We start from the raw sequence: 24,817 nt of genomic DNA, 5'->3' as shown, positions 1-24,817 counted from the left end.
TAAATAGATACAAACAAATAAAAAGACACACAACAAATCATTTAGATGTAACTGTAATCAGAACAGAGGTTATTAAACATTTTAAGTAGAATAAAAAAAGAAACTAGTGGCTTTCATTATAAACAACATAAAATAAGTGTTAAGCCTACTGTAAATGAACATAAGGTGAAATTGAAACTTCAGACATCTTGGAAATGTGCTATACAAAAAAAAATCTCCTCACTCTCATTCTCAGACATTATCATCAATATATTTTTTTAATATACATTGTCAATAAATAGCGTAATAAACAAGTGTATACTATTTCACAAATATGGCGGTTGAGATGGGCGAATGGGGAACATTGTTTCAATATAATAATAATTCAATATAATAATAGACTGGACATTTTTCTATCAGTCATCATAGATGATCAGTCATTATTTATCTGACAGGGTCAATATGGCAGATAGGCTACTCATTTGCTGGCATTGCTAAAACAGTTTTCAGAGATTTATAAACAATCTAAATTGGACAGAATTATTTTAAATATAATGTATTTATTATAATGAAGGAAATAATAGCAAGTTAATATGTATAGACCATTTTGAGGAATGTAAACAAAAACAATGGTTCCAACGTATTTCCTGTTTTACATGTTTAATTTCTGTAGCTGCCGAGAATCCAAACAGACCCACACATTGATAAATAATGTTATGATAACTGTTTTAACGTTGACATCAACACTGAAATGGTACATTTAATAAATGTTTAACACTACATTAATATTTTACTCCAGCGATTTAATAATATTTCTTTTGCTTAATTTTCTAACAACTTTTTTATTAATTATTTCCTACATTAAATACTGTACTAATTTATAAGTAATATATTGTATTTATATTGTTACAAAGGGTTTTTAAACCATAAGGTACTGGTGTGTGTGTGTGTGTGTGTGTGTGTGTGTGTGTGTGTGTGTATATATATATATATATATATATATATATATATATATATATATATATATATATATATATATATAAAAATATATTATTAACAGTTGCTACACTTTAGTATTAGTAAAAGATAAAGTAGTTTATCAGTTTATAATTATATTATTTTTAATTATTAACTATAGTAATTTATTTTAATGTGACACATTATTGTTTGTTTTTTATATTTACCTACAAAATGATTTTAACCAAGTATGACAACATTAAGATCCTGAAGAAGAGTAATCAGTCATTAACCATATATGGTTTGCCTAGATTTTGTGAGCTAGATTGTGTGTGTGCCTGAAACATGTGTGGTTGGATATACAGTTGAAGTCAGAATTATGATTATCCCCCCTTTGATTTTTTTTATTTTTTTTAATAATTCCCAAACTATGTTAAACAGACCAAAGAACTTTTCACATTATGTCTGATAATATTTTTTTCTTCTGGAGAAAGTCTTATTTGTTTTTTTTCCAGCTAGAATAAAAGCAGTTTTTCATTTAAAAAAAATATATTTTTGGGACAAAATGATTAGCCCCTTTAAGCTATATTTATTTTCTTTAGTCTACAGAACAAACCATCATTATACAATAACTTGCCTAGTTACCCTAACCTGCCTAGTTAACCTAATTAACCGACTTAAACCTTTAAATGTCACTTTAAGCTGTATAGAAGTTTCCTAAAAAATATCTAGTCAAATATTATTTACTGTCATCATGACACAGATAAAAGAAATCAGTTATTAGAAAAGAGTTATTAAAACTATTATGTTTAGAAATGCGTTGAAGAAATCTTCTCTCCGCTGAACAGAAATTGGGGGAAAAAATAAACAGGGAGGCTAATAATTCGGGGGGCTAATAATTTTGACTTCAACTGTATCTCGACTGGACACAACCAACTGGCTCTAATAGCTGAATAGGTTTGAGTCAAAATCAGCTGTTGGATGGAAAGACCATCTGTAACTTTTGAAACTTTATATTTTGAGTACGTGATTGTGTGTACGAAGTTGTACCGATGTCTGAACCAGCATGGCCCTCTGTTCTCTCATCAGGGTAATGACCTCTAGGGGATACACTGGCTTTTCCTTCTCCATCAGTGTCATGGCGGTCTCCATGGTGATCAAAACACCCGTCCGGCCGATGCCAGCACTGCAGGAAAAACACATTGGCTCTGTGTAAGACGAGCGCCCGATAACATCTGTCTGCCTGTGTGCTGGAAGTCCCCTCACCTGCAGTGGACCATTAGAGGCACAGACTCCTGCCTCATGCTTCTCACTGACTTGACAAAATCCAGGAAGTCTGAGGAATCTTCTGGTACCCCGTGATCAGGCCAGGCAACATACTGTAAATGAGTGATTGAGCGCTGCTGTCCTGACTGTAGAATGAAAAAACAAATAGAGTGAGAGAAAGGGCGAGGCTGAGTGCAAGAGAATGCTTGAATGAGTTCGCAAGAAAGCAGACAAGTCTAAGCATGCCTGTGCTTTTCCTTATCCAGAAAAAAAATGTATAAGAAATATTTCTTAGATGAAAGCATTGGGGATTTTCAGCGCCTATGTCTATTTATTAAAGGGCACCTATTTTACCCCATTTTCAAGATTCTTTTCAAGTCTTTTGTGTCTCGAGAATTTATCTATAAAGTTTAATCTCAAAACACCCATCAAATTATTTATTAAACCTTTCAGAAAATTGGGATTTTCTGCTCTGAACAAAATGTAGCAGTTTTTGCTGCCTGTATATTTAATGCTAGTTCTCCCCACCCACCATTCCCACGTGCCTCTCAAAGTGTGCCTCAATCTCTGCCCTCGACTGAGTCAGATAAACAGCACAGTGACAGACATGAAGAAAGCAGATCTCACGTAATGTTTGTGAGAAATACTACGATAAACACTTTCCCAATGATTATTTGATGTATTTGTTGTGGAGTCAACGATGAGTCACACACACAATGTCATTACAAAGTTCACGCAGACACACACACACACACACACACACACACACACACACACACACACACACACACACACACACACACACACACACACACACACACACACACACACACACACACACACACACACACACACAGCGCATGCGTTTAACTGCACTTTTTACACGCAAAGGTCACAGGACACACGTTAATATCCACTGCTGTATAGACATCCGTTATGTTAATGTCCAAAATAAACCTGATTTAGAGTCCCCAAACTGGGATTGAAGCATCTTCTTTAATAATTGTACTAACTGCGGCTGTGGTGATGAAGACCATAAAATCACTGTAATTCATTACAAACATGCACTGCTTAAAAGCGGAAAACTCAATCTTGATCACATTTGATGATGATTGATGATCACAGAAAGCTGAACAGATCTTTTAATCCCGGTTGCTTTGTGCACGTCCTGTCTTGTTAATATGATTATACGTGTTACTACGAAGACATGTTAATGCACTGCTCTAACAACAGAGTGTAAAAGTCTTAATGGTTCTGTGGGTCTCATCTATCAAATCTGGTCTTTAATTAGTTTTTTTTCTATTGGATTCAAGTCATGTGATTGTCTGGGCCATTCTACAGCTTGATTTTCTTTCTCTGAATGCATTTGAGAGTTTCCTTGGCTGTGTTTTGAATCATTGTCTTGCTGAAATGTCCACCCTGGTTTCATCTTCATCCTCCTGCCAATGTAGATGTAGAACTGAAGCATCTAATAATAATTTACAATAAAGAAGGGCAGAGGGTTGCTGAATAATTACTGAGAGATTTCAGCTGTTGTCTGGGCTTTCACTGTCTTTCTATACCTTTTTTATTCGTGTCTTCCCTACTTTTTTGCCTGCGTCATTTTAATTTATTATGCATAACTTCAAATGCTTAATATAGTCAACGGCACTTATAGAAAATTTTTTAAATTGTTGTAAATTGTTTTTGCACATTTTTATGGATGAACTCTACTAATCAAGGAAAATGTTTTATAGACACAATTTTAAATATCCCCATATTTTAATAGTAAAATAATGCATATTCTGGTTACCTATTTACATTACATTTTTAGAATAAATTCAAATTATTGGTTATAGGAGCACAAAAAATGCATAAATAAATAAATTAATTCATTAATTTAAATCACACATGTTTTTCTATTGGAATTTTCATAAGTAGGCATGCTAAAAGCCACTAGATTTTTCTGTTATACGTTCCTATAGTATATATAAGGGCTTTTAAAATGTTTTTATGTGTTGTAAATAAATTTGTGTTTTTGAAACTAATGAATTATTTTAATAATTTAGCCTGACATTTTCTGAAATGTTAAAGTTTCCTAAAGTAAAAAATATTGTGTTCAATGGGGTAAAAAAAAAATTACCCAAACATTTAAAAAAAAAACTTATTTTAGATCAGTAATCACAATACTGAGATAACGTGAAACCGTGGTATATTTATTATTATTTTTTAAGATTTATTTTTGGCCTTTTTGCCTTTATTAGATAGGACAGTATTGAGACAGGAAGCGAAGTGGGAGAGAGAGAGAGAGAGAGAGAGAGGGGGTAGGGAAATGTCGTCGAGCCGGGATTTGAACTTGCGACGCCCTGACGTGCTATGGCACCATATGTCGACGCGCTAACCACTAGGCTATTGCGCCGACTAAACCGTAGTATTTTTATCCAAGCTTATACCATCCGAAACTATTCCGGCCCATGCCTACTCATAAGTGTATAATCATGTTAATTTTTCCCTTTACATTTTCCGATCCCGACTTTTGATGGAAAGAATTCATGGATATCAGGGTCAAATCAGATCAGCTTTTTATGCCTTTTATAAATGAAGCCCATGTCATTCCAGCCTTTCTTCAAAACTACATTTCAGCTCAGAATGATCTAAACGCTGACATTTTAAAATCCCCCCAGTCTATCATTCATGATCTTATAAGTAGGTGAAGTGCAAAGTAATGATCTTTATGTTCTTGAATATATGAGTCACACTCTAAAGGCCAAACTTGAAAAAAAATAAAAATCCTTTATTGTGACAAATCAGCCAGAAAGGAATAATTGGTTCGCAAGCTGTGAGATACAAACATTCACACATTGGCATTTTTCCTGTACCCCCCAATCATCCCGTTCCTTTCTCCTTTTCTTTATTTTCATTTGAGATACACACACACGCGCACCATATATGGACGACGAATGTGTGATGTAACCTCCGTCTGCTGTCCGTGCTCAGATTAACTCCCACCAACAGAGACAACAGATGGGTCTCCGTTTTCCAGCAATGATAGATTGTTTTGTGAGAGTGAGTGTGTATGTGCATGTACATGTATGTGTACGGTCCTGTGCTCCTGGCTACAGCACTACTTGACCTGTTTGCCACATCCACCAGCACATACTGACACTCTCTCACACACAACAAGCTCTCATTTAAAGTAATTCCCTTTCTATTCCATAAATAGACTTACAGAGTGCGAGTAATTAGAAACATTTACCTTAGAAACACTGAATTTGACCAAAAATAAGACTATGACTGATGAGACTAATCCATGGCGAGCAGCGTTTTCTCTTTTGTGAAGTATTTCTTAATGAAATAGAATACTTCAGACCACTTTGGAATACAATACAACTTTTGTTGTTGCTTAATATAAAAAAAAAAATCTGACCTATAATGTGCTCAATTTCCACTAGGCTATCAGCACTGACAATTAATTTTTTTGATGAATCTGGCATGAATATTATTTAATGCAAAGTAGTATTCTGGTAATGGGAAAATTGCTTAAAGGGCAGCTATGATGAAAGCCATCTTTTGGAAGCTGTTTGGACAGAGCTGTGTGCAGGTATAGTGTGTCCACGGTCATATTGAAGTGATAGAAACACAATAAGTCTCTTTTATAAAATTCCTGACATTAAAATAGGATCCAAATCCAACCCATTTTGAGGCCGACCGCAACATGACATAGGAGTGCAGTTTCCCCTACCCACCGAATTGATTGACAGCTGCGTATTAACATGTCTTCATTGTAACACATATAATCATATCCACAAGACAGGTTAAATGCGCGCGTTATGTGTGTGTGTGTTCCGGATATATGTACTTTGTAACGAAATTGTGTGTGACTCTTTGCAACTCCGCAACAAATACATCAAATAATCATTGGGAAAGTTCTTACTGTAGTATTTCTCACAAACATTAACTGTGTAGTAACTAATGAACAGATAGTGATTGCTCTTAAGAGATACCTACTTATTAGGAGCATGTCTTTGGTGCCGATTTGGATTAGACAATTAACTTAAGTTGCATGTTTATGGATTGTGGGAGGAAACCGGGGGACCAGGGGAAAACCACACGAGCACAGGGAGAACGTGTAAACTCTGCACAGAAACGTCAGCTGGCTTGGTAAGGACTAGAACCAGTGACGCTCTTGCTGTGAGGCAACAGTGCTAACCACTGGGCCACCGTGCCACCCATCTAGGAAAAGGGGAGGAGTAGGGGTGGAAGGGGGGTTCTTCAAAATGAAGATGGCTGTTATATGGAACTTAAGGTATTTATAGTGGCTAAGGAATCACCTGATTGGTGAATCATAAATTGTCAATAGTCGTAAATCATAAGCATGTGATTCTTTCGAAATTAGTTTATAAATTAAATTCACTTATAGCAGAAAAGTTTTCTCCAAACTGGATTACTGCAACTCTCTACTAGCTGGGCTTCCAGCTAACTCTGTCAAGCCTCTTCTACTGCTCCAGAACGCAGCAGCACGAGTGGTCTTTAATGAACCTAAACGAGCACATGTCACTCCGCTGCTAGTCCGTTTGCACTGGCTGCCAGTTGCTGCTCGCATCAAATTCAAAGCTCTGATGTTTGCCTACAAAGTGACTTCTGGCCTTGATCCTTCTTATCTGCTCTCACTTCTGCAGATCTATGTGCCCTCCAGAAACTTGCGTTCTGTGAATGAACGTCGCCTCGTGGTTCCATCCCAAAGAGGGAAGAAATCACTTTCGCGAACGCTCACGCTCAATCTGCCCAGTTGGTGGAATGAACTCCCTAACTGCATCAGAACAGCAGAGTCACTCGCTATTTTCAAGAAACGACTAAAAACTCAACTATTTAGTCTCCACTTCACTTCCTAATCTGCAATTGCCTCTCTGAATATAACACTAACTGTACCCAAAAAAAAATACTAATACTACTAATACTTTCCTTCTTAGACTTTACAGACCTGAAACTTGCCTATAGCACTTATTCATTGTTGCTCTTAGTTGTGTAAATTGCTTCCTTGTCCTCATTTGTAAGTCGCTTTAGATAAAAGCGTCGGCTAAATGACTAAATGTAAATGTAAAAGTATAATGTTCTGAAGGGAATAATAAATAATCTAAAGGGTATTTTGAGCTGAAACTTTTCTGGCTTATTCTGGAGACACAAAAGTCTTCTCTTAAATCTTGAAAAGGGGTCAAATAGATGCTAATAATAGAAAAGTAATAAAGTAATAATTAAAATTACATTTCTGTCCTCATTTAGTCACTCTTGAGCTCATCCAAACTGTATACATTTATTTATTTTGCTAGTCATGAAGAATGAAATTCAAATTATTTGTGTAACTGCTTAAAAACTATTATATCTAATTAGCCAAGCAGCATGGTAGCATCTTAATGTATTTGTACAACAATGACAAATAATCATTGTTGCTGGTGCCAGATTCAGAAGCTGCTGATCTGCTGGGATTGTAATGTACAAGCATTTCTAAAGTTTAAAGAGAACCAAAATAGAAAAAATCTAGTGAACGGCATTTCTGTGGGCGAAAATGCCATGTTTATGCCAGAGGACGTCAATATAAACCAAACTCCCTGAGAAATGCTTTTGACACCTTGTTGAATCTATGCTAGACAGAATTCCATTCTGAAGGCAAAAGTGGGTGCATTTTATACTAGCAAGGCAGCAAGAGAGTGTGTGAGAAACGTTGCGTGCTATTACTCTATATTACAAATTCAGCAATAGCTTGTGACCAACATAACAGTCACAGTTTTTTCCTTATTAAAATATATGCTGCATTCCGAACAGGATAAATCCGCCTCCAAAGGACATTCAATCAAGAGCAATCAAGGGTTGTTCCAAACTGAAGTACTCAAAACTGGCCACTTCAAAGGACCCTTTTGAAATTTACAGACACACTTCCACGATTCTCTATGCAAGTTAAATTTGTGACGCAGAAAACACAAGATGACGCAGTTTATTTCAAGAAACTCCTTTTTTTCCACTCTTCAACCCTTTGAAGCTTTCGCTCTAGAGGTCATAGGGATGAACCAATCAGAATGGAATGCAATGAATTCTGCCTATGGTATAAGAAGAAAAAAGTAGCTTCCTAGTAATTATCCATATTCTGCCATTGTTTGTCTTTAAGACAGTTTACATCCCACAGCCATGAGCTAATTTCCATGGTCAGTTCACTTTTTAGTGCCTAATTCTGTTCAGAATGCACAAACATGCGCGCAAAGTAACTGACAGGTAGTGAAATAACACACGTACCAAAACTTTACAACCTGCACCTGCATTGTTTAACCCCACAAACTGGCCCAATTATGTGTGGCCTATATTAAGTGGACGTGGCAACAACACAGTGCACTCTGCAGAGCAGCCTTCCAAACATAAACAAAACATGACACCTCTGTGGTGGAGATTTAGTTAAAAACTATGACCATAATACGTCTTTGTTTCTGTAAAATTACTTTGATCACAAACAGCAGATACCAAATGAGCAAGACGCCAGAACGTTGCTATGGTTACTGCAATTTTTATGTGTTCTGGTGTTCTGTACAAACATGCCATGATAGCTCAGGCTAGTAATACACTCCTGTGTTTTTATGTGGTTGTCCCTTCTTAAACGTAGTAGCATGTTACTTTGAGTAAAGTCTATGAATTGCTGCCTGCTAGTTGTGGCAGATGGAATTATAATAAGTGACATTCTCATTATTAAGTAGATGTATTTAAACCAAAAACACGTTTACTCTGTTTACAATAGTTTGCATTTAAAGCATATGTATATTTTTAACTTGTCAACTTTTAGCAGTATTTATTATAGCTTATAATTTACCTAAAGTAAGCTGCAAACTCATTTGTGTATGTATGTTAATAATAATGTACGCTCAATAAGCTTTTATATATATGCTTGATGTCTGACTGAGTTGGTAACTGTTGTGTTTTTGAACCATATCTCATAGGAGTGGTGTCTAGGGATGCTCATTTCGATTCATTTTGCCAACTGACAACTGCCGCTAGTTTATCGAATATTAACGGTTAACTGTTCAGATTAATATTAAATTATTATTTAATAAGAAAATGTGTCTATTTTGTGTCTGACACATTAAATATTGCATTAAAATACTGATTTCATTTAACATGCAAACATATTTACAACAGAACATCTTCATGCACCTGCAGTGTTTCCAACAGCATAGAAAAACTGAATAAACGAAATAAAAAAGAATAAAATAAATAGACCTGCCCTAGATATTTTTCACTTCAATCACAAATTTACATCACAAAACGAAAACACTGACTGTTTCCTTTTTAAGAACCAGCATAGGCTGTTTTTTTCCCTTCTTCTGTCAAATAAAATTATCAGTCTACCTCGAATTGTTCACTCAACAGAAAATATGCATTTAATTAATGCTCCGCTGGAGAGAAAATCCTGACGCTTCGACTTGTGGCCGTCTTGTTTCCAAAGCAGCGCACATTTCAGAAACTTTTTTGTTTTGCGACTTCTTTCTTCATTTGTGCAAATAAACAGAAGTGTTTATGATGCGGATCTAGGACAGAGGCAATCAGCATCAGCACTGGTTTGGCATCAACTTGTCTGTGTCAAACTGTGACCAGCAATATTATGCTTTCATTTTGCTTCTCTAGCAAAATATGTATTATGTATGTATTACCATCCCATGAGTTAGGGATTCCCAAACTTTTTTATTCCGGGACCCACCTAGGCAAGTAATTCAATCTCAAGACCCACCATAATATTTTGTTATGGAAAAAAAGGTAAAAAAAATTTATCCATTCAAAGCAGTCAAAAATATATGGTGTGCGGCTTTTTGGATTTTACGATTTGATATGCACAAAATGAGGCTCGAAGTGCTTTTTGTGGGATGCTGGCTGTAACTGTGATCATTTTTTTTTTGTTGAAAACGATACTCTTCTTTTTTCAGAAGAGAATATGATCAACCTTTGATCAAGCCCCTGTAATATGATCAAGCCCCGTCACATTGCAGTAAATTCCACTGCTAGTGTATAGTCATAAGAAACTAAATAGCTTTTTGATCGACTACTACAAGCTGGGAAATTGTCAGATAAATATGCCAATGCAATGAACATTATTGCTGAATTGATCTAATATTTACACATTTGCTTGAGGAAGGAATGATGGGGTAGTTACATTACTATTATGATTTTCCATAACATTAGGTGACGTTAAAACTAACAGATAGCACTATAGCTATTTATTGATTAGCAATCTGTCAACATTGGAATGTAAAAAATATGGGACAACAAATAGCTTCAAATGATAGAATACATAGCAAATATTAGAAAATATTAACAATACAATAAAAGGTTTAGCCTATTAAAATCAATGGCCTATCCAGATATTAAATAAAGCTATAAAATCTATTTCACTTTTAATTATATTTGCAAATTGATTAAAGTTACTATAGTTATTTAGCGAAGAGCAGCAAATGAATCTCTCATTGTGTTTTGTTTGATAACAGAGGTGTTCATGTAAGAATGCACAGATTTATAATGAAGCATTCGACTACTTTAATAACTGTTTGTGCTCATTTAAGTGAAAATTAGTAGTGTTTAAAATGAAACACGCAGGACGGAGCAAAAAAAAAAAAACGAAAAAAAAGAAGCACTTTTCCAACGGTCCCTTACTGAGAGCTCCGCTCTGCGCGAGCTCTACCGGCTAAACGCAGATTGCGAGAGCTCAAACGGAGCAATGCTTGTAATGTCGAGCGGAAAAAAAGTAAAAGACATAACCAGCTTTGTCTTTTTGTAGGAAGTACACTTTAGATATTTTTAGGGTAAGAGGTTTTTAAGTTATTGCCGCCAATCGTACTGGTTTTGATTCACCGCAATGTAAATAGCTGCAGCTATGTGACGTTCCGCAATCCACCTTTGTTCACTGTGCGACCCACAGTTTGAAAACCCCTGCCATAAGTTAACTGATATGTGTTGCACATTTATGCAGCCAGTATATATATATATATATATATATATATATATATATATATATATATATATATATATATATATATATATATATATCCTTTAACTGATACCATTAATTGGTTAAAAACACACTGTTTTGGTTAACGGTGAATAGGTTATTATGAGCATTCTATTTAGTAGTATGTGCACTGTTGTTGTTACCTGAGTGTCAGTGAGTGTTAATTGCCTGGTAACGTATGCCAGGTTGCACTCCTCTGAGTGACAGCACACCTGAAGATACCCATAATCTCTCACTTCAGGTGGATGTGGCCAGTATTGGTGGCACTTGGTCTGTGGAAATGGAAAAGAGATTACTAAGCAAACACACACACACACACACACACACAATTTATGCTCCCTCCCTCTCTCTCGCTCGCTCGCTCTCCCTTGCTCAAACACCAAGTTTATTAAATCATCCCTTTGGAAAAGAATGCAGAATGCTCGGTTACCAAGCAACAGTCAAGCCGAGCCGAAGAATACGCTACTCACAATAAGCTGTCCTTGGGGGACTGGAGGTGTGTGATGGGTCTCGTCTGATTAGATGTTATATGTGTGTAAGTCTGTTTGTAGTTTTTCTGTTGTAAAAGTGAATTCACGACATTACTATGTCTGTGTTTGTTTGTGTGTGTGTGTGTGTGTGTACTGCATTTGGTGCTTCATAAGGACACACATTTGTATAACGACACGGGTATGACCCAAGTATTAGAATGTTAAGGTGGTTTATAAGGACATAAACAGTGTCCTCATAATGCAAAAACTGATAATGATCATACTTAACCAGTCTTTTCTCATTCAAGATGTGCTACGTTTCCTGTGAGGCCTGGGTTTTAGAGATATTTGATTTAAAAAGTTGTTTTTCAAGAGCATAAAATAAATTATGCCATCAAAACAAGTATGCTTGCATTTTAAAATATTAGTTCACTCCAAAAATGACAATTCTGTCAGCCAAAACAGCCAAAGAGTTACATGAAGTGCTGCAGTATTAATAAACATGAGCTTACTTGATGATAAAATTTAAATTCTGTCATCATCTACTCAATCCCATAAGAGGTTTGTTCATGCTTAAAACACAAACAAAGATATTTTGAATTGTTTTTTGCTATTCTTTCTCGCATATTGTTGCAAACGTAGCTTTCCAAAAGAGGTTCATTCATCTTCGCAACAAATAAAGAGAAGTTTCTGGCCCTACTCACTCAAAAACCTTTTAAAATGTTTCTAAAAAGCTTCATAAGTAAATTTATATGAAATAAGCACAGCGATTCAAGATTTATGTAGAGACACAATCACTAAAATTGAACATTAAAATGTTGTTTTTTACTGCCATATAAACATAGATCAGCAAACATAGGCTGCATTCAAAAGCTTAAGCAATTGACTTGTTGCCTCACTTTCCTATCAGGAGGTAACTCTGGAGGCATCATTTGTGAACAAAGGCACCTTGTAAAACGTATTTCAGACAGATTTTTGAGACAGCATAAGGATTTAATGATGTACAATATCGCAAGAACTTACTATAATACTAACTTCTCCTGAAAAGTACTCAAAAGCTTTGTTGTTCAAAGACCTACATTTACACACAAACTTACACCTAAGCAAAGCTTTGAGATGATCTTTAGATTTTTAACTTTCAGAAAAAGAAAAAGAAGAAGAAAAAAAACAGGATTTTGGGATTCCAAAAGACACATCTTTGCTGTCTTCAAAATTGATGTTAAGCAGATTTGGGATTTGAACGCACCTCGAATGCCTTTCTGTGTTGGAATGCTGCCTCTGAAGCAAGCATTTTAGAGCTTTGGGATGCAGCCATAAACAGAAGCTCAACCATACCTTCTTAAAGGTCTCGTAAAGTGCTGTAAAATGTGCATTTTTTATTTAATGTATGACGTAATCTTAACTGAAACATGAAGAGAGCTTGGGACAGTGTAAAAAGTGATAAAGCTAGTGAACTTAATTTTTTATAGTTATGCAAATTATACTTAATTTTTTTGAAAGGAAATTAAACCAATCACTTTTTTCAATACACCCTAACAGCTTTTCTTCATTTAGCAAAATGACATACAGTAAAAAAAAATCTGCTCTTCCAGACTCCAGTGTGTCTTCTATATTCAGAGCAGGCTATAATTGAAGATTTTATAGACTTAATGAAGTACCAAATTTGCATTATTGTAATAATCACAGTAATTACTAGAAAAGAGAAGTGCTAAATTGTCTGACACTGTTAAACGGAACTTTAAAAAAGTGAGTAGAATTTGCATAATTATAAAAATTAAGTCAGCTTAACAGTTCCGAGTTACAATGGGTTTACTTACATTATTTTTGTAAAGTCAACTTGTTGTTTTTAAGACAATTCGTTTACTTGCTTTAAGTAACTGATCACTTTTGATCAGTGAATAAGTAAATCAGTGAATAAGACAATTGATCCATTTAAGCGGAAGTGACAAACTACAAGCTTTACATGTTTATTAGTAATTTCCAGATTCGATCATGTGATCGAACATCGGGTCTGATTACGCAATTTCAGACTCAATAAAAATGATATAAAAATATAGTCATCCGGCGACACAGTGTTAGACCTCTTTCTGGCCTTCACACAGAAACAGCAACGTGTGCTGCATGACATCACTTTGTTGCAGAGACAATATTGGTGAATGCCTTTGCAAACACTGGGACTTTTTCGTTTACATGCCTGCAGGGTATTTTAAGTTGAGGAGCTATTTGTTTTTATATTAGATTTTATTTTATTTTTAAAATATTTACTGTTGCACTAAAGTCCAAAAGTGAAGAGTTTATGTTATTTATTACTTGATTGTTCAAGCTAGCTCAAAGAAGTGCTTAATTTGTTAACAGAGTTGTTGAATGTTAAAATAAATTAAACTAAATAAAAAATAAGGAACATCTTGGATCTGTTTCTTCGCTCTTTTTTTATTATTTTTTTATGTATTATAGAAGTATCGGATCGAGTTTCGGAATACTCAAAATCAAATTAATCGGAGGCAAAAAAAACCTGATTGGACATCCCTAATGTTGATATCAATTTTTTATCTACTAAACATGAATTTTGTCACTGTTTCGGAGCACACTAGCTTATTCACCTTATTCTCCACATACGAGTGGGCGCAGCCATTTGAATCTTTTTGGCTCAAGACGTCCGGTCTCATTCCCTTCCATTCATTTTTAGATGTAAAAAACAGCTCGTCTTGCAAACTGATATTTTCTTATTAAATTATTCTATTTTGTCTGTATAGTCATGCAAACACTTGTTTGTAAAGCAAGTAGTTTGACTGTTTCCGTTTATTATTCCTAGTCATTTCTCCCATTGGCAACTGAATTGAAAGTTCTAAAACAATCGCAAAACCGAGCGCACTTGCGCATTGAAGAATAATGAATAGATATCCTAAAAACTAACAATACTGATACTAATATCATTCATTCATTCATTTTCTTTTCGGCTTACTCCCTTTAATAATCTTAGGTCGCCACAGCAGAACAAACCGCCAACTTATCCAGCATATGTTTTACACAGTGGATGCCCTCCAGCTGCAACCCATCTCTGGGAAACATCCACACACAATCATTCACACTCATACACTACGGACAATTTAGCCTACCCAATTCACCTATAGCGCATGTCTTTGGACTGTGGGGGAAACAGGAGCACCCAGAGGAAACTTACGTGAACACAGGGAGAACATGCAAACTTCACACAGAAACGCCAACTGACCCAGTCGAGGCTCGAACCAGCGACCTTTTAGCTGTGAGGGGACAGCACTACCTACTGTGCCACTGAGTCACTCCGAACTAATATCTCAAAAACTTGTTTAATTTCATGGAACCTTCAACAAAAATTAAGCTCATTGGTTCTTGCGAATACTTAAATGCGTCACATGACACGCAAAAATAAACCTCATTGGTTCTTGCGCATCAAGCAAGCATGCTTTAGCTTGCATGACCAAATCTGCAGATCAATGTTCAAATGTTATTTAAAGCCTAAATGGATTAAAATTCTGTTTTATTTATTTATTCATAACATTGTGAAAGCCAGAGACCTTGCAATGGAGGAAGAGAAATGGCTGAGATTTGATTAAAAATATCTTCATTTGTGTTTTAAGGATGAACAAACTTCTTATGGGATTGGAACAACATGGGAGCGAGTAGAAGATGATAGAATTATTATTTTTTGAGGTCAACTAAATCCTTGAAGTATGTTCATGTTTATTAATACTGCAGCACTTGATGGAACTCTTTGGTTGTTTTTGTTTCATATGAGGCGAGCATGTGCTGAAGTACCCGTCCTCTCTCTGTCAGCGTAGTCAGCATTATGATGACATTGACGTCCTGCTCCCACACGCTCCTCCAGAAGTGTGTACAGGTGTGCGGCAGTGGACCCTGAGCTGCTATGTACTGCAAAACACAACCTGCTGGCTCAGTCTGACACATGCACGCACACACACACACACAGAGGAACACAAATCGTCAAGTCTTCAGCTAGTCACCCAGAATCATGAATCAAAACTTTTCAATTCAACACTAAAGTGAAGCAATGAAAAGAATGACTGGGATGAGACATACCTTCACGTGACTAGCATTGATGTAATCGTCCCCCTCCTCCTGCAGCACCACCCTGGTGATGTCATCTGAAAGAAAAGAATGAACGGGCAGAGAATGAGGAAGAGGGATTTGCGGATTATGTGAAAACACCTCTGAAGACTAGTTTTAAAGAGCATTACGCCTCATTCCCCATCGGGAGCTTATACGCATAATAATAAAATAATATGTTTGACCTTAGGCCTAATCTACTCAAGTGTGCTAGGTTTGTTCAATCTCATCAGTCATGCAGTTGTTGTAAAGTACAAACCTCCTGAACAAATGTTTTCAGTTTTTCAAATGTTATTTCGAAGGCTCATTTAGAACTTTAAAATGTTGTTTTGACACCAGGATTATTCATGAAAGTGTCTTAGGGATATCCTTATATAGCCTGAAGATCAAACCAAACTAATGCTAGTTTTACTTAAAAAATACATGAAATGTGCATAAATTATTAATTATTATTTAGATTACTATATATACTGTGCATGAACAGCAATAAAAAGCGATTCAAATGTTGTTGGAAATGCTAATAAAATTTTAAGTGCCCTTATAATACCTTTCATGCAGCATGTAAGAATAAAGTACATAATAAAGTTACACTACCACCCTTAAAACAATCAGTCACTTCAGCAACAATTCCACTTTAACTTCTGTAACTGATCTACACAGAATCACACACAGTAAACAGTGATTCATTGACTTTATTTTTTAAAAAAGTGAGTAAACCTTTTTATTAAGTTATTAGTTGATTTTACCCAAAAAAGAGAATAAACCTGTTGCCTTAAAATGATTAAGTAAAATAAACTGTGTATAATTATAAAAATTAAGTTTATTCAACTTAAAAGATTCAATGGGTTTACCCACTTTCCTAAAACTAAAGTCAACTTGTCACTTTTAAGGCAACGGTTTACTTATGGTTTTTAAAAGTAAAATAACTAATTAATTTTTTTATTCCGTAAGAAATCACATTAATAACAATAAATGTCATGAGAAACAATAAATGCCAAGACCCGTGAGAGCAGAGTGAAGCTGCGGTCAGGCTGCACTTTTCTCCTCACAGACTTCCGTTCATACGCGCACGAAAGAGACAAGTTTCGCATTTTGGAAAGTTCAAGCTTGGTGAACTCTGAACTGCGAAATCACATCACATGATTGCGTGAGACCAATCAAAGACCAAAACATGACCTTTCTAGACAGGAATTTAAAACATGGACCAATCGCTCGCTTTCTTAATGTTTGATCATCTTGTTTAATCCCACCACTTTTCGCAGCGCCGTACAACAGAATTGGGCATGCAAAAACTCTATTGTGACTGCAGCATGAGGCCGGCGGTGTGAGTGTTAACAAGCGTCACCTATTTGCCACACCGGTCTAGAGTCTACCAGAGGACTATGGAAAAATAAACGGGAAAGTGATGAGAGAGGAAGAAGAGAGGACCAGGCCTGTAACATGTTTTGTTTTCTTTTACTATCAGTTTGTCATTTATGAGAGGCTGCCACCACCCGCTTGTTTTCTTTATCAAAGTGCTTTAAACATTTATCAGTTATCATCCTCCTTCTTCTGGTGGCTAGAAAGCCATCTAATTACTTCATTACAATCCTCCTTAGTGCTTAACAGAAAAACAAACTTGTTTGGACACACTTTTTTTTTTAATTTCGGGTCAACTATCCCTATATAAACTGTAAAAAAGCATAACTGAGGCACACTGTGCATCAACATGATGTTGAGTTTTCCACTTATAAATATGAGCCATTGATGTCTATTTTCAACTACCGTTTATGATTATTTTGATATCACAAGAAGACAGAATTACTGCATTGAAACTTTACCAAATCATGCATTCCCCGGAAACTGACATCGCTGTTAGTGCCATGCTTTACAGTCTGAACTACAACATAAAAAAATGCCCTAGCTGTTGTTTGTCTACATTTTTAAGTAAAACAATCCCACTTAATGAAACCTCCAGATTTTAAATAAAAAAAAAATGATATAACTATTATATAATAACCAAATAACACAATAATGCTATAATGTGTCTTCCGTATAACTTAATCTTGCTGGACATGAAAAGCAATACAACTTACATGGTAACACATCTTTGTACCGATTCTTGTCCATATTCTCAGACTGCTTTGCGCAAGACATTAACATTCCTTCTTTCTTCCTGTACAACTTCTGTGAGCAGCAAAACACACACACACATGCGCTGATGACAATTATCAGCAATACACACACACATGCCAAATGACACATGCTGTAAAACAATCACGTGGCCCAACCTCAAAGTGCAGAAGCAGCGTGCCAGTGACCAAACCCTTTTCCAGACGGGCCATGGACTCCTCTAGTGTCTCTCCAGATGGATGAGTGGACAGTGGGGATATTTCACCCGGTAGGGTGAGGCCGAGCTGTAGTGTGGGTTCGACTCGTAAAGAGACACCTGGATATGTAAAGAATAACATAAAAAATTTGTTACTGCCAGAGAGTTTAACTAAACTGCTGTCAGCATTATTCAACAGAGGCGGTGTTTTGTTTTTGTTTGTTTGGAACTCTTTAAGTGTTGCCATGCCCACTTATTATAAGCACTGTAGGGTTGAAGTTACTTCAAAAAGAAATGAATCAATAATTACATCATTACCATTGTCTTTTCTAATTACGGTCTAAAAAAAGTAATTTACTCAAAGAGGAAATACTATTCATCTTTAATCAATCCTCAATACAACTGAACCTCTTTAAAATTTTTGTCAAATATTGGCTTAACTGTATTATTGATAAATAATAAAACAATACTTCAATAATGTTATTTTAATAACAAGTTTAGAATTATTTAGTTAACAAACAGAACTGCAAAAAAAAAAAAAAAGTTAAACTCTAAGGGCCCTATCATACACTGGCACAATAAGGTGAAAGACGTGTTTGGCACGATTTGTAGCTATTTACAGACCAGCACAACCTCAATGTTCATGTTTTGCGCCACTTTGTGACCTCATGGGCGTGCTGGTCTGAAAAGGAGGTGTGCTAAAGCGCATTATTGGCGCATTGCTGTTTTAAAGAACTGAAATAGACTGCACCATTGACCATCTAAAAGCAGGTCTAAAATCCAGCTCAGAGTCCATTAGTTATGCGACTATGCAGGTTAAAAATGCTACACATTGCTAAATACACACAGAATGTACATTAATACACAAATATCTTTACATATGAAAAAATTAAAAGGATTAAAATAATAAAAAATTATTACTTTCTACATAATAACCAATAATAAAAATCACTACCAAAAAAAAAACACTAACTCAATTTGCATATGTATAATGTTATCTTTATTAGCAGTATTATTTATTATATGCACACTTTGTTATATTTGTTTTTTTATTCGTTTGTTGGATATTAGAACTGAATTTACAAATAATTTTTAAGCAAATCTTTGCGCTTAAACAAAATTAAATATTTAGGCTAATGGATGTCTTCAGTGGAGTGCGTACAACACAGTTTCCTTATCCACGAAAGTGAAGGAGTAAAGTCGAGTAAAAGTACACGAAAGAGAACGTAAAAAGGCCGAATAGAGGAGGTTCGTTCTTTATCCTTGCGCTGCAGATGGTCTGTTTAACTGTCTTCTCGCTAGTGAAGCGTTCAGTTTTTCCAATAAGATTTTCCACTTACAAAGTCCGTCTTGTAAATAGCAAATATGTCATGGCATGGCACAACTGACTCTTAAATGAAATGGGAGATGAGACTTTAATTGGTTTAATGTACATTATTAAGAGAATAAGCACAACCCTGTTAGATCATGCGCCATGGTGCAAATCACATTTTTCTGTTCTAAAAATTCTAGGCATCTAGGCAAAAGTGTTGTGCCTAGAACATTAAAATAGAGCCCTAAATGTATCAAAATACAGTGCAGATGTTATTACTCAGTTCATTATTTATTAGGTATGTCCAGTTATCTGGCAAATGTAAATTGTTTCATTAAAAAAAAAAAACTGAATTATTCTGCAATAGATATTGGTCTAACAAACAATACAATTACTTTGCTTTTCTGAACAGATTTATAAAGAACTCTGTACATTATAAAGACTAATGATAAAGAATATTTATAAAGAATTTAAGTATATTTTAAGTAACCAGTTATATTTTCTTTTAATGCTTTTTTCAGTGGATAAGTCATTTAATTATGGTAACTAGATATTCTGTAACTAAATAGTCCCAACGCTAATTTTAAATATCACCCAAAAATGAAAATTACCTTATTTATTCTCCCTCTATTCTATGAATCTATTAATCTAATGATAATCATTCAGTTCTACATCAAAGATAAAGTATAACTAATAAATTATCCCCAACAACATTTTTGTTTTGGCCAAATATAAACGTACACATCCACAACAACAAAACTGCACCTTTGCGGCGCACAAGCAATGCGAGCTCCTTGCTGTGTGACTCTCGGCTTGCTTTGATGAACATGACCACCTGCTGATGTGTGTGTTCTGAAATGTCCCGTCCATTTATAAGCAACACCTGATCTCCCTCCATCAGTGGAGGCACACAGCGGCCGGCCTGCGAACATAGCCAATATTTGAGCAAACAGAAAAATCCTGACACCCATTTGTAATCTCAAACAGCCGGGGCTTTTTATGGCTTACCGGAGATGCAGGGTTAACATGAGAGATGGCCAGGGGCATCTTCTGATCCACGCCTCCCTAAACATTAACCCAGAATATCCTGATCCACGAGCTCTCAAACTTAATTAGCTGAAGGCAATTGGAACAATATGAAAACGAATAACTCACTTTGACATTAAAGCCAAACTTGCCATCTTGGTCTGGGCTGATCCTAACAAGCAGCAGATCACCATCCGCTGTCACACTCTGTGCACAGATAACCATAAAAACGGGTTTAGGATAAAAAAATAAAATAAAATTGAGGATTTTTAGCTTTAAATTAATTAAATGCTAGCATGTTTGACAACGGCGGCATGGTGGCTTAGTGGTTAGCACTGTCGCCTCACAGCAAGAAGGTCACTGGTTCGAGCTCAGGCTGGGTCAGTTGGCGTTTCTGTGTGGAGTGTTTGTGTGGGTTTCCTCCGGGTGATCCAGTTTCCCCCACAGTCCAAAGACATGCGCTATTGGTGAATTGAATAAGCTAAATTGGCCGTAGTGGATGTGTGTGTGTGTGAATGTGAGAGTGTATGAGTGTTTTAAAGTGCTGGGTTGCAGCTGGAAGGGCATCTGCTGGATACAATATATGCTGAATAAATTGGCGGTTAATTTTGCTGTCTCAACCCCTTAATAAGTGATAAGAAAATGAATGAATGAATGTTTGACAATATTATTATTATTATAATTGTCATTAAATAGGTTATATATTAAATATCCTGTTGATTTCTGCGGAGGCATTAGATTTGGGATATGGGTTGTAACATATGTTTCCAGATGGATGTAAAAATGCTTTGAGATTTAAATATTTCATCAATTCTGTGAGGTGATGAACTTCATACAAGACCTGGCAACTTGACAAACATGGACAAAAAAAGGGATTTTTGTAACTAGATTGGGCCATACAAATTACAGGTTATTTCAGGGAGAAATAACAACACAGGAGATTTTTGAATTTATGGCTTACTGAATTCCTCTGTCTATTTCATGGCAAAACCACATCAAATTTACATTATAAGTATCACTTTTCTATAATAAAATAAATATAACAATAAAAAAATATCAACAGCAATAAATATTACATAAAATACAAATCTAAAAGATTTTTATGGTTTGCAAAACATTTTATGAATAATAATTTTTTTAATAAACTTTTTTTTAATAAACTATTTTTAATAGTTTTTTTATAAATAATAAATAATAATAATATATACATTTTATATATATTTTTTGTCTCTAAAAATATAACAATAAATAAACATCTACATAAAATAATGCATATGATAAAAATCTGATTTGCATTTTAAAATATTACCTTTCAAGAGTTTACATGTACAGTAGATCGGCATGCTGTGCCAGGAGAGAACTCTGAGCTTGGAGATAATTGAGCCCGGGACTCCCGCCTGGTCAATAAGCATGTAGGGGGGTACGAGATCAGGTATGTCTCGAGAGCTCCCCCTGGTAAGGGGAGGAAAAGAAGGAGATGGGTGGAAGGGTGGATTCTTCCAAAACTAAGGTAAGGTAATAGGGTGAAATCAGTCTGTTTATTGTAAACTTGAATCAATCTTGGATTATTACTGATTACGAAGGCCAGCCTCGATTAATCATATCATGTGCTTTTCTGAAAATTAGTTTGTAAAACTTCACTTAAAGTCTATCCAGATAAAAAACGATGTCTAATAACATCAAAAATAGGAAATTCTAAAAGTATATGTTTAACATTTTGGTTTCTGTTGCAAAACTGACATTTTGGGGAACTTCTCCTTTTTAGTAAATGTTAATGAGTAAGTCTCGTGTTACTGATACAGCATCTTGTGCATCTCATCATCTCTTGAGCTAAAAAAAGTTAGATTTTTTCAAAACGTTTATTATTTTGAGCACTGATCCCATTCTGCGTGCCATTTGTTAAGAACATAGCCTGTTATTAGTGGCTTTAAGTCTGAAAGTAGGATTTTGCACTCCTTTATTCTTCCTGTTAGGGCTTTTTTAGCAGCTTTGGGGGGCAGGAGACGGGTGTGAAATACTCCTGGGAAAATCGGGAGTGTTGACAGGTATGATTATAGCACAAAATAATAAAAAAAAATGACATGACCTCAGAATGTTATTGCTCTGTCAGAAGACATCCTCAAGCCATTTTGCACACTGATAGCTTGAACTTTCTTCTGTAGGATACATAAACTAGCATAAAAGTAGTTCTTAAGTGACCGTAAAAAGTAACCTACTGTAGAAACAGTATATAATTACAGCAATTGTAATTATTTAATTTGCATTCTTTTTATTTATGTATTTATTTTATTTGTAGTTGTTTATTTTATTTTATTTAGGTGTCTGAGTTAACTCCTCAAACTGATTAGTAATTGAAAATCAAAATCTTACTGTAGTCTCAGATTTTGTGCCTTACTACTGTTTTAAGGGTGCCCTATAATAAAAAAATCTGGGTATACCCATTAGAATAACAAAAAGATCAGTAAATGGAAAAGAGCATACTGTGAGCCTCAGACACTACTGTTTCCTCATTCTCATGTAAATTCCACGAGTGTAAATCTCCAGTGGACAACAGGCCAATCAAAAGACAAAACAAACTGTGACCAGATTTATGGGCCATGCCCTCCGCATTTGCATGCAAGTCTAATTTAGGTCATTCATCCAGACCTGATGAGCAGCCATGTCATGAAGCTCTGAGATCATAAAAAAAATCTCAGGGACCATTATTATACACGCCTCATGCTGGGTTTGATAGGCAACAACGTTTTTTAGTGAGATAACAGTGCTAAATTTCCTCCATTAGTTATTTAAAGCGTATATTTCCCTTACTATGTATGATGGACTTTTATTTTGAAAAATACATCTCTATCACTCTCTTTTGTCAAGTTTAACTATAATTTAGCCTTTATCCACAAAAAATCTGGTGAGCAAAATAGGTAAACGTTACTCTGATTGGGTTTATATTTGTCCATGTTCAGTGTACATCATGCTGTGTGTGTGTGTAATATTCACGACACGAGCCATATAAGGTCAATCATGGACCTTCTGAGTCTATGGGTATTTTTTGGAGTAATGAATGATCTTATAAAACTGTTTCTGGAGATTTTTTTGGACTTACCAAAGACATAAATCTACTATGCAGATATCAGAGAACAATTTAACTTATTAAACCAATGCAGTATTTGGCACCTTTAAAGTGTTTGCCAGTCAAATTCTTGTGATTTGAGAGTTATTTTTTTCCTGACTCATCAGCATGAGTGTAATGTCAGTGCACTGCTTGGATCTGTCATAATAAGAAAGAATATTTCTGACAGCTGACTGTCTTAATGCTGGACTCCTGTGTCCTGTTATTTCATTCAGCATTTACTCCTCTGCTTCATTTTGATTGCCTTTCTGAAATCCAATCAAACAGTATTCCTGACCACATCACAGAGTTTATGCATTTAAATACATGGTGACATGTCTGGGGCAATATTTTACTCGCAAATGAGCTAGTTTTATGACCAAAATGTAATTGTTGATTGATTTAAATGATTAATTGCAGTCTTAAAATTACAAACAGAGTATACACAGGAATCAGAGTGAAATTCAAAACCTTTTAAGACCTTTTTTAAGACTCTTTCCATATATTTTAAAACCTTATAACCACTTTCAACCGGAAACAATAGCGAGATTTTAATCTGTAGGATATTTACTAAATATTAATGTAATCCAAAACAAAAACATTATTCATGTACTGAATAACAATCCATTAAATCTAGATAATTTTTCAGGTTGGCGCCTATAGAACTGCATAAATAATGGTGTTGCCTTAGTTACTGCAGTAAACACAGCAGCATGATGTCAAATCTAGTGGGATTTAATAAACTACACAGCATCCTGATATTCGCAGATTTAATTCAGGAAAACTTTAGCATACAGCCATACATTGTATAATCAAAAATGATATAAAATGTAATACCTTGCAAAATAGCACTTAAGACTTTTTAATACTTTTTTAGTGCCTTCAATATCTCTACATTAGTTTATTAACTTTTAATACTTTAAGACATCGCGGAAAGCCTGTACAAATGTATTAAATATTGCACTATAATTATTTTTTATTTTTTCCATCGTCGCTGTTATGCGAAGACATGCATGACTCCAGACTATGTAATTACTGTATTTGACCCTAATTATTTTGTTAAGCTGCCTTGGGATGTTCAGGTCTTGGGGGTTGGGTTAAAACAATAATAGATAGAAGGACACCATAATGTTTACTGTTTTATTGTATATACATTTTCCTTCAATTAAATAACAAAATAATAATAATATTGCACCATAATCATTCATTCATTAATTTTCCCTTTGGCTATAACGCATGTCTTTGGACTGTGAGGGAAACCAGAGCACCCGGAATA

General features: G+C 35.2%; 1 protein-coding gene and 1 long non-coding RNA gene across 3 annotated transcripts in view; one reads left to right on the top strand and one right to left on the bottom strand.

Moving 5' to 3' along the window:
- The window catches only part of ptpn3 (protein tyrosine phosphatase non-receptor type 3), a 58,026-nt gene that overhangs the window by 2,331 nt on the left and 30,878 nt on the right, over positions 1 to 24,817 (bottom strand). Inside the window, exons 16-25 of one of the 2 annotated variants that reach the window (XM_087287090.1) lie at positions 20,568 to 20,645; positions 20,421 to 20,477; positions 20,178 to 20,334; positions 18,063 to 18,220; positions 17,868 to 17,958; positions 15,766 to 15,830; positions 15,484 to 15,624; positions 11,362 to 11,490; positions 2,203 to 2,348; positions 1,987 to 2,122 (exon numbers count right to left, since the gene is read on the bottom strand). In XM_087287090.1, the coding sequence (XP_087143216.1) occupies positions 1,987 to 2,122; positions 2,203 to 2,348; positions 11,362 to 11,490; positions 15,484 to 15,624; positions 15,766 to 15,830; positions 17,868 to 17,958; positions 18,063 to 18,220; positions 20,178 to 20,334; positions 20,421 to 20,477; positions 20,568 to 20,645 (1,158 nt within the window). Of the gene's footprint in view, positions 1 to 1,986; positions 2,123 to 2,198; positions 2,349 to 11,361; positions 11,491 to 15,483; positions 15,625 to 15,765; positions 15,831 to 17,867; positions 17,959 to 18,062; positions 18,221 to 20,177; positions 20,335 to 20,420; positions 20,478 to 20,567; positions 20,646 to 24,817 lie in introns of those variants that run through there. The other variant, XM_087287091.1, reaches the window with a different exon arrangement.
- LOC147840302 (uncharacterized) lies at positions 3,664 to 7,444 on the top strand. The gene is made up of 2 exons (XR_015511489.1): positions 3,664 to 6,608; positions 7,286 to 7,444. It is a non-coding gene; the product is annotated as an uncharacterized LOC147840302 (long non-coding RNA).

This window comes from Danio rerio, chromosome 16 (genome assembly GCF_052040795.2).
Source record: "Danio rerio strain M-AB ecotype USA chromosome 16, GRCz13ab, whole genome shotgun sequence".
Lineage (NCBI taxonomy): Eukaryota > Metazoa > Chordata > Actinopteri > Cypriniformes > Danionidae > Danio > Danio rerio.
The sequence above is the reverse complement of the archived record's forward strand: the minus strand, read 5'-3'. Positions and strand labels throughout refer to the sequence as shown.